The 22,981-nt window shown below is 38.7% G+C and overlaps 1 protein-coding gene across 4 annotated transcripts; it reads right to left on the reverse strand.

The window, feature by feature from the left end:
- Nucleotides 1-480: 480 nt before the first annotated feature.
- Nucleotides 481-21,292, reverse strand: LOC148398383 (TNF receptor-associated factor 2-like). 4 transcript variants are annotated; one of them, XM_088376603.1, is made up of 11 exons: nt 20,834-21,292; nt 18,577-18,655; nt 17,764-17,862; nt 15,892-16,053; nt 10,410-10,484; nt 10,206-10,280; nt 8,353-8,805; nt 6,996-7,173; nt 6,760-6,908; nt 4,223-4,312; nt 481-842 (listed from the first exon to the last, which is right to left on the reverse strand). In XM_088376603.1, exons 1-11 carry the CDS (start codon nt 21,019-21,021, stop codon nt 741-743), a joined length of 1,650 nt encoding a protein of 549 aa, XP_088232729.1. In that variant the 5' UTR covers nt 21,022-21,292; the 3' UTR covers nt 481-740. The 4 variants fall into 4 exon arrangements, with proteins under 4 accessions (XP_088232729.1, XP_088232730.1, XP_088232728.1 ...); XM_088376604.1 differs by lacking the exon at nt 4,223-4,312; XM_088376602.1 differs by having other exon boundaries at nt 481-4,312; nt 20,834-21,291.
- Between the last annotated feature and the right edge of the window lie 1,689 nt (nt 21,293-22,981).

Here is a 22,981-nt window from a genome sequence, read left to right on the forward strand (position 1 = left end):
GAATGCCCATATGAAAGTAGCGGGCTTCGGTACCTCCAACAAGGTTAAGAACCACTGCTTCTAACAGAAAGGTTTTCCTGAACTTTGTTCTAGTATGTCAGGCCACTTGGTGTCAGTAAGCACTAACATTAACGTAATGTTTGGATCCGGAAAATATTTTACAGCCTGCCGCATAGCCACCGAATGGTTTAGGCGATGGACTTGAAATCCATTGGGGTCTCCCTACAGTGCTGAATCATAACAATGGGATAATATTTAGAGATTTGCTCTGTGACTAAATTGTATCTTGGTATCAGTGCAGGCCCTGAGAGCAATACAAGCATTAAACCCTACGTCTCATTTTGTTGTGGCCGGGTGGTTAAAAATGGTGTCTTTGGGTTGAAGACCTGTTTTTGCGCACCCCCATCCAACCTAAAATATCTTGTGTGTAGGTATTGAATGCCATTTGAATTTTAAAAGCATATATAGAGATGACAATAGCTCACTTAAAATTGTTTATTACATTCATGTTTCAATTTTGTAGTTGAAACAATATTTGCCACTTCAGCAAAGAATAAGGTAAAAGAATGACAATTGAAAATCCACAAAAACCTGTTCAAAATTGATTTGTTATAAAAGCACATTCACAATTCAGTGAGTTTGTGGAACAAAAAAACACAATTAAACAGGCACGTTTAATGCAAATAGTAGATCAGTGAAGTTTAAAACAACAAATAATAATAAAAAAACAATTACTTCAGTTAGATAATTTTTGTCACTTTGAACAGCTTCCTCGGGTCTATCAGATCACTTTTACAGTTCAAGCCTCCACATCTTTGTGCAGGAGCAAAAAGTTCATACATCTGGAAATGTAAACAAGAAAATGATTCAAAAACTGTTCTTACTTGCCAAGTAATGTTGCAGAACTGCCAATTATATTTAAATATTGACAAAATATGGTCAACGATGACAGGAGCCACAAGACTCAGGGTTAGATGGGGAAAAAAAAGGCCCGTCTCATACCAAAACACAAATGCAAGCACAAACAAACCAAATTAGTATAACATTCATGTGGATAGGATGATATCATGATTATTTTCAAAGCATCAATACTAACACAAACTTGAAATTTTAATTCAATTGCTCTCAAGTAAACCTCGTCAGATTTACTCCATATCTCCATTCATCCATCCTTTTCTGTGGTCATGAGTAAGGTGGAACCTTCTGCGACTGACTTTGGGAGAGAGGTGGGGTGAACCCTGGATTGGTTTCCTGTCAATTGCAGTATCTAAATAATCATTTTTAAAAAGTAATTATGACTGCTTAATATTTAATAAAGACCTTCCTCACGCATAGCGAGCGATCACACTATTATACACTATTATACAAACATAGGAAGCAAGTAAAAATAAACAATGGTGAATGAAAGAACATTTAATAACTTCATATCTGATAGCTATTCAGACACCAACACTGCAGCAAGCATTCATTTAAACTGCCAAACTCCTTTTCAGTCAACACACTGAAACATCATTCATGAAGGTACGAGAAATAGTGAACTGGCTCCACATTGACTGCTTTGGGAGCTACTGTAATTTTTTAGCACACCAATAACTGCAGATGTATAGCATGTGTTTACATTTGAATACGTGTTCATATACAGTAGCTCTTTGTAAAGATTATTAATGGTGCAGTCCAAATTCAAAGTTTTCCATGTAATCACCACAGAGACAAACGGGATTTCTTTCACTGCCATTATTTTATTCAACTGACAACTGAGTCTATATCGGCTGACTTTGAAGTTGGGCTCCAACTTGTTTAATTATTTGGGAGTTTTTGTTTTACTTTAAAATGGTAAAGAAAAATTACAAGAACTGTTGTCAATGTCCATTTATGTACATACAGACTTTTAATGATGCAACATGTAAGATGTTAATGTCAATCAATCATTGAGTTCCTACTCCTTCATTGAGACTGATCATACTTAAACACTAAAATATTATTGTAGTAGATGTAAAAGACATAAGATCCCTAGAAGTCCCAAATTACCTTAATGTATGTGTACATTTCGAATATACAATAACCTCAGGTTATAACAATAGTTGTTAGTACATATAGTTAGTTACTGTATTAGTAAAATGGTCATTGTACATAAATGGCAAAATATGGCAATATGAACTGTCAAAATGAATTAATCTGGTGGAATTTGGCAATTCAGCTTGATTACTATTGTTACTAAAATCAAGAATAAATAAAACTAAACACTCATTTTCTGACACACACACACACACAAATGCCCACACAAACTACACAACATTCATGACTAAAGTACTGCACTCAGAATTCATGGAATTCAAGTAAAATCCACAACCACAAAGTGATCACTGCAATCAAGTGTTGAAAATGATGACTGGTAACATAATACTACTCCTAAATGCAAATGAACTAAATTAATGCAGCTACATTGCAATTCTTTTGTGAGGGAGAGGGCAAAAATGAACAGCACATGAGTTGGTATCTGTTTTGGTCTTCAATGCATCAAAAGTCATTGCATCCTAGAGAGAATTAGCACATCTGCTGGAGGAAACAAACAGTTGTTAATGTGAGCTGTAGTAAGTGAATCTTGGTCTGACTTCTGAATCTTAACATTATGAGCTTCAATTATGCTACAAGAAGCAGGCCCAATGTCATTTCACTGTATTCATTTAATTAACTAGCTAATTTATATTTGTCAATTAAAAAATTACCAGTTATGATATTTTCACGACCATAAGGCGCACCTAAAAGTCTTACATTTTCTCCAAAATGGACACCTTATGTTCCAAAATGAAATGGCCATCTTCCGCTCTAATAAAACACATGCAGTCCAACAATATCACTAACATGGATGAGGTACCGCTTACTTTCGACATTCCGGTGAACCACACTGTCGAGAAGTCAGCTTTTACTGTAGCGCTAACTTGCCATGCTCAAGTTCAGAAACTGATACCTTTTCAAGAGGAAGGCGCTGCCTAAAGAAAAGTTTCCACCTGGAGTCATCAATAAGGCAAATCAAAAGGGCTGGATGGACGGGGAGAAAATGAGATTGGCTAAGTGAGGTGTACGTAAAGAGACCGGATGTTTTTTTTCCACGTGTCACCGTCCTTGTTGATCTGTGACTCCATGCGCGCCCGTCTCACAGCCGCTGTGAAAAACCAAGTTCAGCAAACAAACTTGGAGCTTGCTATCATTCCACAAGCTTTGACGAAGGAACTCCAATCATTGGACACCGGTGTAAAAAAGTCGTTCAAAGTGAAGTTGCGAGCGTCATGGGAGCGATGGATGACAGATGGCTAACACAGCTTTACAAAAACTGTGAGGCAGCGTGGAGTGAGTTACATCACAATATGTGAATGGACTGTGGATGCTTGGGCTAACATGTCTGCTTGCACTGTTGTTCGGGCTTTCGCAAAATCATTTCTGAGGAGCCGCACGGCAACGAAACTGACTCTGAAAATGAGGAGAGAGAATCTGGCGTGTTTGGAGAACTTGCTGAGCTGTTCATTTAAGACACAGAAGATGAGGACTTTGATGGCTTAAAAAACATCACTAAATACTTCAATGAAGTACAATCAAACTCAGCTTTGCTCCTGCCAAGCTGTTCATTTCGGACAGAGAAAATGAGGACTTTGATGGAATTGTGGATGAGGATTGATCAAAAAACATTGCTAAATATTTCAATAAAGTACAACTGAACTCAGCTTTGTTCCTTCTGCCTTTTTAAAACAATGTGAACGCATGCTACCGTATGTTTTAAGCTAGCGTATGTTTTACCATACCTGCGCCCAATAATACGGTGCACCTTATGTATACGTTAAATACAGAAATAGCACCCGTAACTGAGACTGCGCCTTTTATTATGGTGCGCCCTATGGTCACGAAAATACGGTACTGATTAAGTACCGGTAGACTCAGCAAGTGGGAAATCATATTTGTGCTAATGTTTTTAGAACACTGTCTTTGATTGACAGTTACATTTCCAACTCTTATACTGTATATTGACAGATGACAACAAAACTCAACAGACCCTAAAGAAAAATGTCATTTAGAGGTAATGCAAATGCCTGTTTTAAACCTAGAGCCCAGTGAGGTCTACAATGGCCTTGATGAAGATGGTGTCATCGCGAATATAAGTGTTTTTAGATTCCAGCTTGGAGAGCGGACAGAAGAGCGGGCAGCCACTGGCAATGTTCATATCACTCACAGGCCTCTGGAAGGATGAGGATGAGATGTCAGGCCGGAAAGCATCGATTATGTGCTCCCTGTTGTTCTGGTCGAGCAGCATTAGGGTGACCTGGGTACAGATGTGGCAATTTTGCTTAAAACAACGGTTCCAATATGCAAAAGTCAGAGGCGCTATTAGACAGCGGTACCTTGTACAGCGGTACAGGCGTGCTAGAGCCTATCCCAGCTGACTTCGGGCAGTAGGCGGAAGACACCCTATACTAGTGGCCAGCCAATCGCAGGGCACACACACAAACAACCATTCACACACACACTCAATTTGGCAGTTTTCAATTTGGAGTGGTCAATTGGCCTGACTTGCATGTGGGAGGAAACTGGAGTCCACAGAGGAAACCCACAGAAGCATGGAGAAAACATGCAACTTCCACAGAGGAAGACCGAGGCAGGAATCAAACCCTGCACCTCTGAACCGTGAGATGGAAGTGCAAACCAGTGCGCCACTGTGCCGCCTAAATAAAATAATAATGTGTGTGTGTGTGTGTGTGTATATATAATTTAATATGTATAATGTGATTTTAATTTTTTTCACATTCTGTCCCTCTGATGATTATAGAACTCTCTCAAGCACAGACCAACATATCATAGTTGATTGTATATATTGATTGCATTATCCATCTTTTTGAACACGGCTTATCCTGTTCAAGGTCGCGGGGAGTGCTGGAGCCCAGCTTCCATCAGGCGAAAGGCAGACTACATCCTGAACTGGTCGCTAGCCAGTCAGTTGTAGGGCACATAAAGCCAGAAAACCAATTACACCTACATACACAGCTGGAATCGATCCCATGCTGTCAGGCAAGTGTACCCCGAACACCATCTGTGACTTATACACTGTGTGCAGAATTATTAGGCAAGTGCGTATTTTGACTGAATTATCATTTTTATGCATATTTTCCAACTCTATGCTGTATAAGCTTGAATGCTCACTCAATACAAGCATAACATGTGATGTGTATGTGTGTTATAAAGGATGGTGAGGCCTCAGCAGATCAACACCCTATTTCATGGTGTGCTTAATTATGAGGCAGATTGTTATCCTCAGGCAAAATGGGGCAAAAAAAGAAAAAGAGATATGACTCTGAAAGGTAACAAATTGTAAACATTCTTTCAGAGAATTTCAGCACTCTTGAAATTGCTAAGGTTTAAGCAAAATTGTTTCCTCCCGCTTCCCTTTTCACCAAGTCATGTCAAACAAATGTGAAATGACTGTAATAAGCGCGTTGTTTATGTGTTTGCCAAAATAAACAAATCAAATCAAAGATATTGGGGCGTGACCACAGAACCATAAACGTTTCATTGTAAATAGTCAACTATGTTGCAAGATACATGGTAAGGAAAAAAAGACGCAAATTAACTGCCAAAGATTTGAGAAAACTCAAACACAAAGCTCCCAGGAACCCGTACCATATTCCGGAACTTAAATCTACCTGGAATGCCCAAAAATACCAGGTGTTTAGTGCTCAGAGACATGGCCAGGGTGCGAAAGGCTAACACCTGACCACAACCGAACAAGACATACATGTTAAAACATCAAAACTTGGTCAGGAGATATCAGGAGACTGATCTTTCACAGATCCGATGGACTGATGAGACGAGAGTGACTCTTGACGAGCCAGCCGGACCCATGGCTGGATCAGTAACAGCCACAGAGCTCCACTTCAAATAGGATGCCAGCAAGGTGGAGAATGGGTACTGGTATGGTATTATTAAAAATGAGCTGGACCTTTTTGAGTTCCATATAGACTTCAAATTAACTCTAAAATTAAAACAAAAATGTATTCAAATTAACCAACTTCTAGTTTTTAGAAGACACTTTCTTCAAGCAGTGGATCAGTAATAAGTACATCTTTCAAGAAGACCATGATTGTTATGCAGGAAAATATTCCATTGCATGCATCAAAGTACTCCATTTGGTAGCTCGCCGGTAAAAGGCCTTAAAGAATAATGACGTGGCCCCCCTTCTTCACCTGACCTTAATTCTATTGAGAACTTCCTAAACGGAGGATTTACGCTGAAGGAAAACAGTATACCTCTGTGAACAATGTCTGGCAGGCTGTGGTTGTTGCTGCACAAAAAGTTATTGAACAACAGATCAAGAAGCTAGCTGACAGACTCCATGGATGGAAGAAGGGTGGCTGTGTTGGTCACTGATTTTTTTTTTTTTTTTTAAATGTGTAAATTTTGAGTCGTTTGTTATTTTCACTTTAACAGATGAAAATAAACAAGTGACAATGGAAAATTTCCATTTTTACTTTAGTTGCAAAGTAATTCTGCACACTAATTGTCGCCAAATAATTGTACATGTAGAAATGTTACCAAGAAAGCCAGGATCTCACTTTTACTCTCTTAAATATTCAAGTTTAAGGTTTATTAACATTTTGATTGACCGAGAGCATTGTAATCCTCACAGTGTGTACATTCTAGATTTTCTTTTATAAATGAAACTACGAAATATAGACTGGTCATGACATTTTACTTTTTATCTTTTATGAGTCTTACCTTCTGATTAAAAGGCCACTTAAGGAGTGCATCACTGTGTCCTCTCATCACCACAAAGAACAAAGATAAATGGGTCCCCCTTCCTGTCCCATCACCATTTAGGTAGATACGCAAGCACATCTTGTAGCCATATTTACTTGTATAAAAGGCTGGAAAACATGACAATATGTTGTTATAAGAAAAACTCATCAGTGTCTTTATGACAAGAACAATTTTTAATCATCAGATAATTATACCAGGAGAGAACATAGCAGGAGCTCGTCCAGCGATAGCGTCCTGTCTCTTCTTTGTAAAATCGCAGATCTTCCACACGAAGATCCCATCATATGTAGCTGCGGACATCTCCCTCATCTTCCCCTCCATCTCTACAATGGACAAGTCCCGCAGACTCACAGTTCTCTCCAGCTGACGAACCTTTACCACACATAAATAAGCTGTCATATATCTATCTATCTATCTATCTATCTATCTATCTATCTATCTATCTATCTATCTATCTATCTATCTATCTATCTATCTATAGATATATATGTATATAAAAAGTAATTGATTAATCAAAAACAAACTGTTTATACATTTAATCATCTCGCATCTTTATAATTGAGTAATCGTTTAGAGATATTTATAACAATATTGTCCAAATCTTTATTTCAGGCTCTCACAAGTCATAATTACCTGATTCCTCTTGTCCTTTATGAAAGCAGACAAATGTATCTTTTCGTGTTTAGTCAAAATAAGACATCTGCTTTTACTGTGGAAATTAACGACGTTAAATCATTCTTGTGTGAGATTCTTTGTTGAGTTGTTTTTTATAGTCATAAATAACATACATTTATTCATCTTCTGTATTGCTTATCCTCATGTGGGTCGCGGGTGTGCTGGAGCCCATCTCAGCAGTAAACAAAAATAATCAAACACTAATTGGGGAAAAAAATGAATACACTTCAATGCACATGAAATTGTATCCGGTTGCTGTGATTTGTTTCTATATTCGTTTTTATATCTTGTCTTTTGAAAAAAGCCACTAACGCTTTTCAAACACAATCCAGCAATGTGGGTTCCAGTAATGTGAATCCATCAAGTGTGTGGGTTTTGTCAGGGTTTTCCAGATTATCCTTATCGTATGATTATGTAGGAATGCAACCTGTAATAAATAACCTCTTGCAAAATAAGTTAGAATGAGCGAAACTCTAACAGGTTTTCACACAGCGACATAAGATCTTGCGCAATAAGATAACTACACCGGTATGTAGTGATATATAAAACATTTGTTGGTTAGTGGCAATTGATTTGAACACAACGGGGCAAATAAAGTGAGTGGGTGTGTAAACTTCCGACTGTGAGTTGCAGTGTATCCTTAATTTAAAGAGGTGTGCTGTGCCTCTGTTATGGCCCTGAAATTACAGGTACCTCTGAAGGACAAAAACTGTTAAGTAGATATTGTCCGCTTTAGCTTCATGTCATGCATAAAGAAGAGCAACATGCAAAAAGGGAAATATGCCTGCTTTAACAAACATTAATAATTACATTTACTAGACAATATCAATAGTTTATTTGACTAGTATAAAGACATTTCCAGTGTTCTATTTGTACCTTGTTGTTGAGAATCTCAATTTTGTCCTGGTCCAGTCTGTGTTGTCGATTGTAGGCTTCCATGGTGGTGCAGGAGCGTTCCATCTCTCGGTTGAGGACACAAACGATGTTCTCGAACGTATTGATTTTTAGCTCCAGCTCTTGGCAGCGTCGGCTCAACTCAACAACCTTGGTCTTTTCACCTTGGAGCTGCAGCTCCAGGGTAGCACCCACAGTGCTGGGTAGTGTGATGGAGGTGGAAGCCCCAGCACCACCTCCACCAAGCTGGCTCATCTTGAGTTCTAAATCTCTCAGGGACTGGTGGAGCTCCTGTAGCTTGTGGCCAGCTACCTCCAGGCTCTGAGGCTGCAGGCTCTCCAGGCTCACTTTGATGCCCATGATGAAATGCAGAAGCAGGTTAAGGTGCTCGTAGGAACATTGACGCTCATGTTCATGGATCTTCTCCTTCTCCACCTGCATATTAGAGAAGAGATTAGAATGTGTTTAGAACAAAACAGTTCTGTTAGAAAGCACCAGGGGTCACCAACTATTGTGACACAAGCTATAGTGTATTTCTTGAGTACTGAATCATGCAAAGTTCCACCAATTTGACACAATTCTGCCATAACCAAACTGCTTAAATTACCTTTACGTAATTACGTTCCTGTTGTTAATGTTATTCTTCTATGTAAACACACTGATTATGGTAATAATTTCAACAAGTTAGAAAAGAGGTACATATTAATATGCAACATTTGAATTTCATAAATCATTTTCAAATGATTAATTTTACAACATTCATAGGAAATCACAGTGTACCATTCACTGGTGAACTATTTTTAGAACTGACCCGCAGGTGAGTGCTCCCCACTGCCCGTGGGCACCATATTGGTAACCCTTAGAATACACGACCCCAGAAAATAATAATGCGATGATGATGTACAATATGTAAGCAAAACAACAACAACATTACAAGCACACAGAAAATAAATAATTGAACTTTAAGCATAGAGTATACATGCACCATTAATGTTCAATTTATTATGAACATTGAAGCATACAAAAAAGTAAAATGTAATTAAAAATTATATTTTAACTTTCAATGTCCCGGTGGGATTGTTTGATAATCGGGGATAGCCATAACTGGGTGCAGCTATCGGAGGGCCCACAGTTCAACTGTCCCAACAAGGTCAAGAAAATGGGAATTAACAGCAAATGTGCTCCTCAGACTCAAACTTCTCAAATTTGCTAAGTCGGGGAGGAAAAGCAGCCCACAGGTCCACTGTACCACTAATGTGCGAACAACAGTCACTCATGTTACATGGTATGCAGCAGTCAATTGTCATGAAATGCCCCAAAATGCAAATTATTATGCAAGAAAAAAAAAGTGTTATGTTATTATGGTCTTTGTTTTTTTAATGATGGGTTTCTACCATCAACAAGTAAATAGTATACTGAATTTCTTTTTCAGTTTTTTGGCAGTGTCGACAATATTGTCGTCTTTGGCATGCTGTGTCAATTGGTAAGGTGGTAAAATGATTGTTTCTCAATCCCCTTGTATATTGTGCTTTGAAGTAGCATAACCGTCAGTAATTAAGTGTCACGGGTCTCAATGCTTCTACATGGTCAGTCTAGATCAGAGTAGTAGTACAAACCGATAAAAAATCAAATCTTTTGAATTTTGACAGCAATCTGTAATGACTGTTGAATAATTCTTGGTTTCCCGTCATTACGAAAGTTCTGATACATTGTTATGGTCTTATCACGAGTGTGTTAATACGACAAGATCAATAAGTTAAGTTCAATAACGATTCAGCATTTGTTGCGTTAGCCAGTGTCACACACAGCAAATTATGATGAAAATGTCTACTTACAGACGTATCGCAGCCAACAACATGAAATCTGCATGGTGCTTTAAATTTACTGCAGAACTTAATATGGTCCACATACTGCAAAACAAAAAATTAAAGAAGCTAATGATCTACAGATTGTTTAGTCGAATTAGATCCCCAACTAAATGAGAGTAAATGAGAATTGTGAATTTAAAGAAAATCACTTAAAGACCATATCTGGGATACCTTTTCTCTGGGTATCTTTTTCTTTGCACAACCTTCACAGATCATTGGGTACTTCGGGCAAATTTCATCATGAGCCTAAAAAACAAATTACAAAGGAACAATTCAATCAGAATTCTGACATAGTATCCTAATTACAGTCCAACTATGATTTCATTAATTTTAATATTAATACAGATGGAAAGAAATACTCTGAAGATGTCAAAAACTAATTAGGGGTGCAACAGTACAGATAACCTACAGTAGGGTCCGTGCCTTGGTTTCCGTACGCTTCTATTGAAATATCCATTTTTTTTAATTCTGGGATTGATTTAACAAATAAGGATTTTGACACTCAATTTTGACACAAAAGGAAAATTTGGTACCATAGTGATTACGTTTACATGCAGACAATAACCCTTTTAAAACCCAAATATTGGCAGTATTCAAGTTTTTAAAGTACATGTAAACACGCACAGAAACCTAAATATGTGCTTTATCGGGTTTTTAAAAATCAAAACAAGGCCCCTGGGTTACCTCTCTTCTTACCCAAATATCTCGGCTTGTAACCGCGATCGGGTTACCTCCTAACCACGCACGCTACTGCTCTATCCACAAGGAATCTTGGTCTTTGTAGCACAGGTACATTTGTATGCGAACCATCCTCGTCGTAGCAAGCCTAACTTGAACACAGATTTTTCAGCAGCGTTTTCACGTTATTTTCCGTCTCTAAGGCAAAAATGAAAGTGTGTACATTGGCAGTGGTACCTGTGTAAATCCATGCGTCGTACGAGCAATTCACACAAGCAGATTTAAACAATCACGGCAGAGCTCGGATACGCGACAGAAAAACACTTTTAGAGTGTGTGGGTGGCGGGGGCAGACTGCTTTATTCCTGCGGTGAGCGACGTGACTATAATGTGTTTTGTTAACAGTAGAAATTAACACGCTGAAATGACATTTATTTGCTTCATGACATCAATGTGTGTACTTGACAGACCAAAACCTAGTCTAATCAAAATGTATCACATAAGTACAAGTACGTATGTACACAAATTGCAAAAAAAAAATAGTGTCTAATGATCACGTTAAACAAAATCAAGCAATGCTTTTTGTGAAACAACATAGAAAGTGATTGAATCTAGAATACACCGTGACAACATGCTATCAGCCATTTCTTTTAAGTGTACAGTTACACTTTATACTTGCAAGCAATGCTTTTTGTGAAACAACATAGAAAGCGATTTAATGTAGATTACACCATGACAACGTGCTATCAGCCATTTCTTTAAAGTGTGCAGTTTGTTTGACACTATAACAGTCTTAACACTAGAATTTGCAATTTCTGTAGAAATTGCGTGTGAAGGAGAAGAGGTTGAAAAAAAACTTAGGAAATGCTACAGAATGATGTTCAAAGTTGGAACGGGTTGAATTGGTCAGAAAACGTAGAAATTAGAAGGGAAAAAGGCAATTTTGTCAAATTTGGCGTGAATTTTAAAGTTTAAAATTTTGAATATTTGGTCAGTGGGAAGTTTTGGAATAGGTAGGCATAAGATGTACAGTTAAAAGTTGAAACGGGTTGAATCGGTAAAAAAAAAACAAAAAAAAAACGTAGAAATTAGAAGGAAAAAAATTAATTTAATGGGAATGAAAAGTGAAATTTTTGAATCGTGAGAAGTTTAGTAACCCATACTTTGGAATCCTAAAGTTGAAACCGGTTGAATCGGCCTTTGTCTTCACACAATTAGCATAAAAACACAACGCCTCCTGCAGGTAGAGGGAAAAACTATAACCCTAACTAAAACACTCCCCATCTGAAATCTATGTCACCTCTAATTCTTTGGCATGATGTCCTTGTTAACCATTACATAGACGTACAGGCTCTGTTATTGGTCTTAAAAGGTTTTTTGCAAGCTCCTCCGGAAGTGATCTTGATTGCAACCTTTCTGACTCGTTCATCTTGACTAAGAAAAGTCTCAAACACAAGCCTCACGGGCCAATGGTTTCATTGGGCTTAATTGTTTTTAGCAGAACATGATCTCACTTTTATAGATTTAGAGCGTCTGATTGCCATTTCCTTCGTCCTTGTCGTGTTGGAGGATATTGTGTTCTCCAGTGATGCCCAAAAACATTTGAGAGATGTTGCACCTGCCTCCACTGATGTTCAAATAATTCATTCTTATCAAAGCTTCCTTGAGGCGTAGGTGGCAATCTAATTTTATGTGTGACGAGGGTAGCAGGTTTGAGAATGACCGGACAGTCCGGAATTTTTTGAGACAACGATGAGTGGACAAAAGTTTACAGTTGCCGTTACTTCTGCCAGAAGAAAACTTTGAGAGTCAACAACATTAATGAATCTCATTGCTGTTGTCAGGCAACATGTCACACTTGATGTTTTGAGCTCTCGACGTGACTTCCGATCTGCAGATTCCAAAATGAAGTTGTAAGCTCTCCTTCCTGTAAACCAGCTCAGGTTCTCAATTTAGATGGAAAAAAAGTTCTTTGTTATGCCGAACATGTTAAATACTGAAAATACTGATGATCTGGCAAGCGACCTGATGCTTTGATCGTCTAGGATGGCATAGGCTTTCAGTTTCTTCTCAGGAGAAACTTTTGGATTCATGGGCACAAGACGGATTTACGCCTCGCTCACACCGGGCTCGGAACGGCTGCGGCGTGGTTTCTCTGCGCAACGCCGGCAGCGATTGACTGCATTGCGTCTCCGGAAATTTCCGCCCACAAGACCATAAGATTACGGGGGAAGGAGGGGGGGGCACGTTGAAGGGTTCAGCTCACACGATAAAAAGAGAGTAAAATAGAGCTATTTGTAAACAATAGCCCTTCTTTTGTTCACACTGAAATACTTGTGGGACATTATTTACAGGACTTTGGCTCCTCTGCTATGGTTAAGCACGTTTTATGCTTAAATAGTGGTTTTTTTTTTGGTTAGGTTTAATTTATTCAAACTTGTGTTTTGCCTTTCAAATACCCGACTCATGCCAAGCTATGTTGTTAGCGGAAATTGATCCTTCTGTAGGTTGTACATATGTCATGTTTTCGTAAATTAAATCAAAAAACTAGTTTCCAAAACGGTTTTATATTGAAATATAGCGAATCCACCCCGTATGCCGACACCCAATTTCCTGTCTGAGCCGTGTAATTTCTTGTCCAGTGCAAAGCTGAATAAAATGGTTCAATATTTTGCCCTGTACTGAACCCTCAGTAACAATAGATTTAGTGATAACTCTGAATAGTTCTTGTGACCATGACAATTTCTTCATCGACAGGGTGAAACTTCAGCAACACAGAACCTGAATGCACTAAAAATCCATCCATCCATCCATCCATCCATCCATCCATCCATCCATCCATCCATCCATCCATCCATCCACCCATCCACCCATCCATCCATCGACATTCTTGTCATCAGTGCATTAGGCGAACCAACACTGTACCTCAGCAGATCTCGGATGTGTACTGGAACTACAATAACAAATTCCCTTCAGCAGAACTTGTTTGGACTCAAAAGATTAACTCTGTGGGCTGTATGTATATTCACGCTTAGTGCAAGTCTGACATAAAGTGAAGTCCAATTGTGCGAAAAAGGGGGATTTCCATCGTTTTGGTATTTTCGTAGCTGCACATAGTTTGAATTGGGTGTTTGAGCTGTTGTGGTTGTAAATACAGACAACAATCTTCGCAAGCAATGGAAGCTGCTTTTCTCAGATTGAAGCACACAAATTAAGTTTATAAGAAGATCTCCATGGGTGGATAATCACTGGAGCTAGATTATTTTAGAAATAATAAAAGTACCGTATTTTCCGGACTATAAGTCGCTCCGGAGTATAAGTCGCACCAGCCATAAAATGCCCCAAAAAGTGAAAAAAAACATATACAAGTCGCTCCGGAGTATAAGTCGCATTTTGGGGGCAATTTATTCGACAAAATCCCACACCAAAAACAGTCATGAACGAGCAACAACAGGCTAAACGATAGCAAAAACAGGCTAAACGATAGGTATGCTAACGTGACAAACACAAACAAAGAGCTGAGAACGGGCCGGACGTAACATATAGAGTGATTAAGGACAACTATTACATCAATAACATGTTTATAAAACCATCAGTGTCACTCCAATTCATTAAATAGCAACAACAGGCTAAACGATAAGTATGCTAACGTGACAAACACAAACAAAGAGCTGAGAACGGGCCTGACGTAACATATAGAGTGATGAAGGACAACTATTACATGAATAACATGTTTATAAAACCATCGGTGTCACTCCAATTCATTAAATCCATCGATCGATCTTTGTTAACAATGGGTGCGCGCGGCTGAGGGCGCTTGCACTTCAAAATATTCCACAGGCTCATATAACGATAAACTATATTTCAAATAACTATAATATAAGCCAATGATATTATCAAACCATCCGTGCACTTTAAATCCATTAAATCCATTGATCAAATTCCTCGTCCTTTGTCAACATCGCCGCGTGTGCACCCTGACATCAGCCTCGTCTTTAGTCCACAGATCTACTATATAACTATATTGTAGCGTTAACAAAGTACAAGGATGGACGTGGGTTTGGTAAACGGCTCTTTATTAAACAAAACAAACTTCCAAGCGTGTGGCGGCGTGGACTTCCAGACACGAGAGCTCCATGGCATAGGACCGGGCGTGCGTAATGGCCATGTCCGAGCCCCACGCACCGTTCGCTGACAGCCACTCGGCCGAGCGCCGGCCCCCGACTCAGTAGAGTAGGACCGGGCGTGCGTAAAAGCCATATTAGTTTTTCAAACCTTCTACGTCACTCCAAATCCTTAATTCCTTCAAACTCTTTGTCCTCCGTGTCACTTAGAAATTATCACCGCTAATGATGCCGGTACTGCAACTTATTTTGACATTGGGTAGTGTGGATGCATAAAGGCACTTTGCAGGTGTTAAAATTAGCCCGAAGTGGTGAATTTACACCAGCAACTGCTCGAAGATAGGCTCAAGCACGCCCGTGACCCCCGTGGGGACAAAGTGGTACAGAAAATTGATGGATGGATTTTTCAACATACAGGGTTAGTGGATGAGGTTACAGATAGGTTCAAAGCATTTTTGCTTTTGTTATTTTTGAGGATACACTTGCATATGTTGCCAGTCATCATTGTACCTGTCAATTAAAATAGCTCCACATGCTTGAGGCACTGATGCTATATGACTGCAGTTAGCAACCACCTGGTTATTTCAGCAAGTCATCCGTGTTGGTAAATGCCAAAACACGTAATTGCCAATTCAACAACAAAGAGGAAACATGGACTCGTCAACTAGACAGTTAAATTCCAGATAGAAACAGACAGATCTCACATTCACACAATTGCTGAATAAAAACTCATGTGAACCCACGCTGCTTTCATGAACGACTACATCCACAGAGACTGCTTCTAACAACTTAGTCTTAATATAGCATAACATTTCAAAACTACATCTACAGAAAAACAAATCTACATCTCACCTTGATGTTCTTTAAAAGGAATGGTTCTTTACAGTATTTGCAGTTGAGTGTCCTCTCAGGACATTCTCGCTCATCATGACGTTCCTGTTCGTTGGCTCTCATCAACTCTTTGCAGGAAGGGCACAAGATGATAGCAAAGTCACAGTGGCCCTCATGGCAGGCCTGCAGGGAATCAGCATGAATACTTTAAAATCATTAAACAGGCAGAGGAGGATGCTTTATTTGAAAGTTTGGATGTAATAGAAGAGTAAGTAAACACCAGCAAACATTTTTTAAAATATGTTTATATGTTTGCTTCAACAGCTTATCTTTGCTAATATTATTTTCTACATGTACTTATATGTCATCCATGCATTTTCTATACCAGTTGTCTCATTGAAGTTGTGGGTTACTGCTTCAAATTCAGCAATTTAGGAAAATTCAGGCTAGAGGGGGGGTAACCCCTGGACAAGACTTGATGGTTACTTGGATTTTTGAAAAACAATAATTGAGAGCCTTTCAATCAGTTTAGAATGCAGCTGATGTTTCGAATTATCTTGTTGAGTCAGACAAAGGGCTTGTTTCTGTATTTTTCCTCTTAGCTTAGGCTCACCAACATTGTGGCCCTTGGGCACCAGTAAGCCCCCAAGGAAAGACAGGAGTAGTCCGTGAACCTGCTATAACTATAGTTTTCCAGTAATGGCAAATTGTGATTTTCTGGGACTGTTGTCGATATGACGATTTGAAAATGTTGAAATATATCAGTTTCCTCATTACTTTAGAAAATCATCAACATTATCAGTGCCTATATGTAAACAAATATCCTTAATTATGAATTGTAACACATACAATTATTAAAAGGCATATGAGCACATTTATTTCAGAAGTCTGCATGAAACTGGTAGCCTTCTGCATTAATAATACTTAAGAAGTAGCTCAGTTTCAGAAAGGTTGGTGACCCGTGTTAGATTAGTGCAGCGATGATTATAAAATCCTTATACAGAAACATCATTGGCCCTAAATCGGTTCAAGTACTACTGGTCGGATCACTTACAGTTAACGTCCATTGGTGATAAATAATCTGCGGTTGTACAAGTTTGCCATGGCGTACCACAGGGATGCTCGGCCCATCATTGTTCATTCTTTACATTTGATTCCCTCACGAATTATGATTAGAAAGCACTCTTGACTTCCACTGTTGTGCAGGCAACACCAAAATGGAACAAATGAAACCAGCCAGCATGCCAAACTCCAGATGTGGCTCAAAGACATCAAGAACTGGATGACTGAGAATTTCTTATTACGAAATTCAAATAAAGCTGAAATTATAATCTTTGCATCTGACCACCTCAGAGGCAGGGAGAGCAAGATAGAAATGCTCTCAATGGTTTTGCATTTACACCAGCAGCATCACAAACACAAATATTGACTGATCCCACTGAGGGGCAAACATTTGCAAGTGTTTGTGAACAACACAAATGTGTGTTCAAGTCAGGATTTGGTCAAGGTCGCAGACATTTTGATTTTGTTATCTCAATGATGAGTATCAAAATTCTCTTTCAACAAAAACAGTACAGGCATATGTTTGTGACCTTGAACAAACCCTGACGAGAATTTTCTATGTTCACAAACATTTGCAAATATTTGTCTCTCAGTGGGACTGTCTTTACTGATGATGCAGGATGAGGAGCAATTGGGGGCTCTTCAGTACCTTCCTCTATGACACCCGCAACCCCCCGCCCACACTCCACTGACTTCACAAGCCTTCAAAAATTGGCTCTTGGTTTGTGTGTGCTACCCCAAAAATGTAAGTGACCCTATGAAAAAGTTATGAAGACACCCATTTTTAGTGAAGGAAGAATTGGGTTTTACATTTCTGTATTTACAGTATACCTCAAAATCTTTAATCGTCCCTGTCCATGTGCATCCTTCATTGTGGCAAACAGCTGCCAAGGCCTCAACTTCTCTCCGAGCTGCATTGTCTGGAAAAGCCTGGAGGGAACATCAGGGAATCCTGTCCATTAGCAGGCTGATGTGTGTTGTTGGCTACATTTTGAATGGTTGTGTTACTTTGACGTACTTTCCTAAGGATCATAATAGTACATGATAATACATCTGCAAGGTGCAAAACATAAGCAGTAAGCAAGCACAGTTTTTGTTTTGTTTGCTCTTTACAATCAATCGTTGCTGCGTTTCATCACCTACGTCAGGGGTGCCCAATACATCGATCACGATCGACCGGTCGATCGCCTGCCCACTACTGGTCGATCGCGTGACATTAAAATGTTTTTGGGTTTTTTTCGCACTTGACGCGTGCGCAAACAACGACGCTAACAACACAACACGCGAGCTCGCGAGTTCCCTCCAATTGTCAGAACCCTGTTTTTTTCTCTTAAACTTAAGAAAGGGTAAAAAAGGGCAGCTGGACATAGTAAAAAGATTTTAAAAAGTATCACTTTCACAGGGAATGGGAGGACTTTTGTTTCCCGATGACATATACATATATATATATATATATATACACACACATACATACATACATACATATATATATATTTATATATATATTAGTGGGTAGATCTTTGTGACTTGGTCATTTCAAAAGTAGCTCGCGAGCTGAAAATGTTTGGGCACCCCTGATCTACGTCATGTTAGTTCCATATAATCAATAGACAAGTGAGAGTAAGAAATACAGAAATTACTTACGCCTCCTTGTTTGAGAATCGAGGTGGGTTCCTCGAATAAGTCTTCTTTGAGGCAAGCATTGCATTTCTCAGGTCCAGAACTATGACAACACATTATTATTCCACCAGTAAATATTTTGTGTTAACCACCTTCAACGTGTCACACATTAATGATTGCTTGCATTGATTGTATTAGAATAAATATTTGTGTCCTCAAAATAGAAGAAAACCTTGTCAATGGTAGTGAATAGCAATAAATGTACAGATACTGTACAGTGTTCCCTTGCTCTATTGTGGTTCACCTTTCGCAGTCTCACTGTTTCAATTATTTTTTTGGGGGTGTTAGTGTATCATGCATTTATTTTAATTTATTGTACAGCGTAGGAATGGTAAATGGCAAATGGAGTGCACTTATATGGTGCTTTTATCAAAACTATGGTGTTCAAAGCACTTTTCAAAGTCTCACATTCACTCATTCTTACCCGCAATGTGTTCTAACACACCAAGTCCCCATTTGGAGCACTGACATTGCGCACCGGCACCATTTTTGGTGGACTCTGAATAACCGAACGGCACTTTAAAACAAGTCGAGACGTGTAAGCTAGATAGTTAACAGTTGCGTTCTGGGAGAGGGGAATGTTTAATCACCCCCGCAGTACAAAGAAGATAAAACATCGGCAAATAGCTGTTAAGTATTTGGTCAAATTTTGTCTTGAAAAAACTTACCTTAACTGTAATCTGCATTCTTTAGTCAAAGACACAATCCTAGTTTTTTAATGCGTGCCTTGTTGTTTGTTATTGATCAGAGTGAAAGTAAGTTACCATGTTACCAGTTACCGCTGTCAGTGCATCATCTTCGCGACCTTAAAAGAGCGAAGAAGACGAAGATGGCAACGAAGACAACGGGAAAAAAGCAGCAAGATGAGCAGCTACCAAATTTTGTTTTTTGCACAATAACATCAAAAAGGGTTGCATCAACCCATCAGGATTTGGCTAATATGCACCACAACATTCTAGTTAAGGAAAGCCATGTTGGGGTAAAATTAAAAAGTGGCCAGGGGGCAGAGCACGCTCCTCTTACAGCCTGCAGCTTGCAGTTAAATCAATTAATTATAACGAGTATTTAGAAGGAAGGGCACCGTTTGGGGATGGAAGGGGGCTCATAACCGCATAATGGGAACATAACCCCACCCAAAAAAAAATAATAAAAACTTAAAATTAAAAAAATCATAATAAGGTCTACTTCTTTGATTTCCCTTACTGCAGTCACTTTTTGGAACGCAAGTCCTGCGATAATTCAGGGAACACTGTACACAAGAATTTAACTCGGATTAATGTGTTACAGGAAATAGACTATATATACTTAAAGTTAAAAGTCAAAGTCCCAATGATCATTGTCACACACAAACATCTGGGTGTGGTGAAATTGGTCCTCTGCATTTAACCCATCCTCATGTGATTTTGATCCATCCCCTGGGGGAGAGGGGAGCAGTGAGCAGCAGTGGTGCCGCGCTCAGGAATCATTTGGTGATCTAACACCCCGGCCAGGGTTTGAACCCACAACCTTCCAGCGACACTCTACCACTAGGCTGGTTACAAGATTATCACAAATTATTTAAATGATTATATGGGGCACAAGAAGCGCGGAAATTAATAATTACTAGCTTCTTTGAAATTCACTATATGAATATACCTTAGACAATATCACTTGATCACTGTACTAAAAATGGCCAATCATATTATATACATTGGGACTGTTTCTAATTTGGCTTATTTTGTTTTTTTATAACATGTTGCGAAATAGCTGCTGAATAACTTATTGTTTTTTTCAACAATGACAATAAGTCAATATTGTGGTTGACCCCCGCCCCCTTAAAACGATGATTGGAACACGTTTGAATATTGGTCAGCTAGCTAATCGTTGAGTATACAAATAAATAAATGATGTGCCGTAACACTTCAGGGATATTAAATTTAGCTGAGAGATGTTATTCTAATTGAACGAGATACAAAATCATGGTCAACGTGAACATGAGAACGTTGGAAACACAAGCTATCCTCAGAGTCTTTTAAAAAAGATAAAAGTTGTGATTAGAGCAATGTCCGTTGGCCGAATTCAGAGTATGTGTTTGTAATATGAATATTACAATTACCTTGTATTTCGTTGCCTGTGACAATACACACAGGAGCATTAAAATGATGCTTCAAAAAGGCTCAGTAGCCAGTTGTAAATCAATGTACGACCGCTAGCCCGTCAGCCACCATGACACGATACCCACCTCACTATTTGGTTGAAACAGAACGAACAAAAGCGGTGTCCACATTGCGCCTGTAAGGGCCTTCGCAGGATTTTCAGGCAAGAATTACACAAATGTTTGTCCTCCAGGTTGTTGGCCAAAATTTTCTTTGGGAAGCCTGGTTTGTTTCCTTCCAGCGAAGATGGTGGAGACGGCTCTTGAGCAGCCATTATTCCCCTTGAGCAATATCGGGGTGCTCACTAACTGGGGTCTGTTCAAGAAAGCAAAGTAGGAAACACCTCTAAAAGTGTATTTAGCGATGTACACCAATAAGCACCCATTAGACTACGGGCTAAAATAAATATCTCCATTCGCAAAACACACAATAGACTGTCTGCCTCTCGTAAAAAGGAAATCTTGATTTCACGTGTTTAAAATAACCAACCGAGGATGCTATGCTCACAGGTGCAATCTTTCTCTGCCTCTAGGGGGAGCAAGTACAACAGGAGAGCATCAGGAAGATGACAGCATTTTTGGCCATCGTTCCAACTTCAACGTATGAATTCCCCAAATACATAGCACGGGTGCTTCCATTCGTTTCATTCGAAAAAATTGTGTTTTTCACAAAATTCTAAATTTTCAATCAAAAATTCACCATTCATTCCCAATGGCACATTCAACATTTCAGATTTACATATTTCACATTTGAAATTCACAACATTCAGCTCATTCAATTCACCTTGAAAAAGATTAATTCAATTTGCTGCAACTTTAAGCTGTCTATCTTATATCTACTGATTCCAAAAATTCCCACTTACCAAAAATTCATCATTTTCCCTATTAAAATACCCACTATAAATATTTAGATTATTTCTCATTGTTCTTTTGTAATTTAAGTAAAACAAGTACTACTACTACTACTACTGCTACAAAACTATTCAATTGTAATACACATATTAAAAAAAAAAAAAGCTTTTATGCTGGAAATTTCAAATAAAACAACCTGCACAGCAAAACACAAGGGGTGAAACAAAATAAACATCACTCTCATGTGTATCCCCTCCGCCACTCAGCGCTGGAGCCTGTTTTAATTTCAAAGCCATTGCTGTCCTTTTTTTTTTTTTTTTCTTATCATCCGAGGCCTCTGTGTATGTGTTACAAACAGCTTCTGTAAAAAAAGATAGACTCAATGGAGATTGAGCACCACCCGTTATAGATTTTAGAATTACTCTGTACAGAATTATGAATAAGTAAAGTCTGACAATAACTTTAATATGGTTAATTTGGTTAATTTCATAATTGTAAGTAGAGATCACCTAGTACAGTCTAAACAAAATGTTGTGTGTCATGTCAGTCACACATTTCGAACATTGCACAAGAACGAGCAGACGTTTTTTTTATTTTACCAGCTGTAACAGAGTATTCTTGATGGCCCTCTTTGCATGAAACCCACCACCACGCATATTGAACTTTCTCATTTGTGAAGAGTCGGCAACAGAAAAAAAAATTAAACAGTAACTAACAAAGCTGTATTACACCACCACATTGTAACCATCCACTACTGTTCTAATCTACAGTACAGATGTTAAACTTGCATGTGTAATCAGCGTTGTCAATGGTTTTCTTACTGCATGTTTTCAAATCCTCCCCACCAACATGAGATAGCTTTGCAAACTATATAAAACAAATTATGAACAGTGTTTCAGGAGAGTGGAATTACTTAAAGACAAAGTTTAATCGAGGGACTTTTTTCTCGTAGGTCAGACAGATGTGACTGTTAAAAGTCAGTAACTCTGGTACTATACCAATGAAACCAAATAGACCCCTATGGGATCCATTTGTACGCTACCAAGACCAAAGGGGAGACCAAAACAATTAAAATGTTGATAAACATTGATTCGATGGTCTATCATTCTGATTAACCCTTGAGTGTCGTACGTCCTGTTTGGCATTTATTTCCCTGGACCTCATCTCAAAGGTCTCCAGATTAGTTATGAGCAATTGTCCACTCTCTGTGCACATTCTCCCCTAGAGTTGAGGCTTCTCATCTCAAGATTTGAAAGGACTCCACAATGACAAAAAATGTTAGCTGCAAGATTCAAATCAACCATTTGCCACAAACAACTTTACCTTGTATGAAAAAGGATTGTGGCATTTTGTTTGTGCTGTTGGGTATGTTTTATTTAATTT

This window comes from Syngnathus floridae, chromosome 5 (assembly GCF_059516105.1).
Source record: "Syngnathus floridae isolate MCC-2025c chromosome 5, RoL_Sflo_1.0, whole genome shotgun sequence".
NCBI classification, from domain to species: domain Eukaryota; kingdom Metazoa; phylum Chordata; class Actinopteri; order Syngnathiformes; family Syngnathidae; genus Syngnathus; species Syngnathus floridae.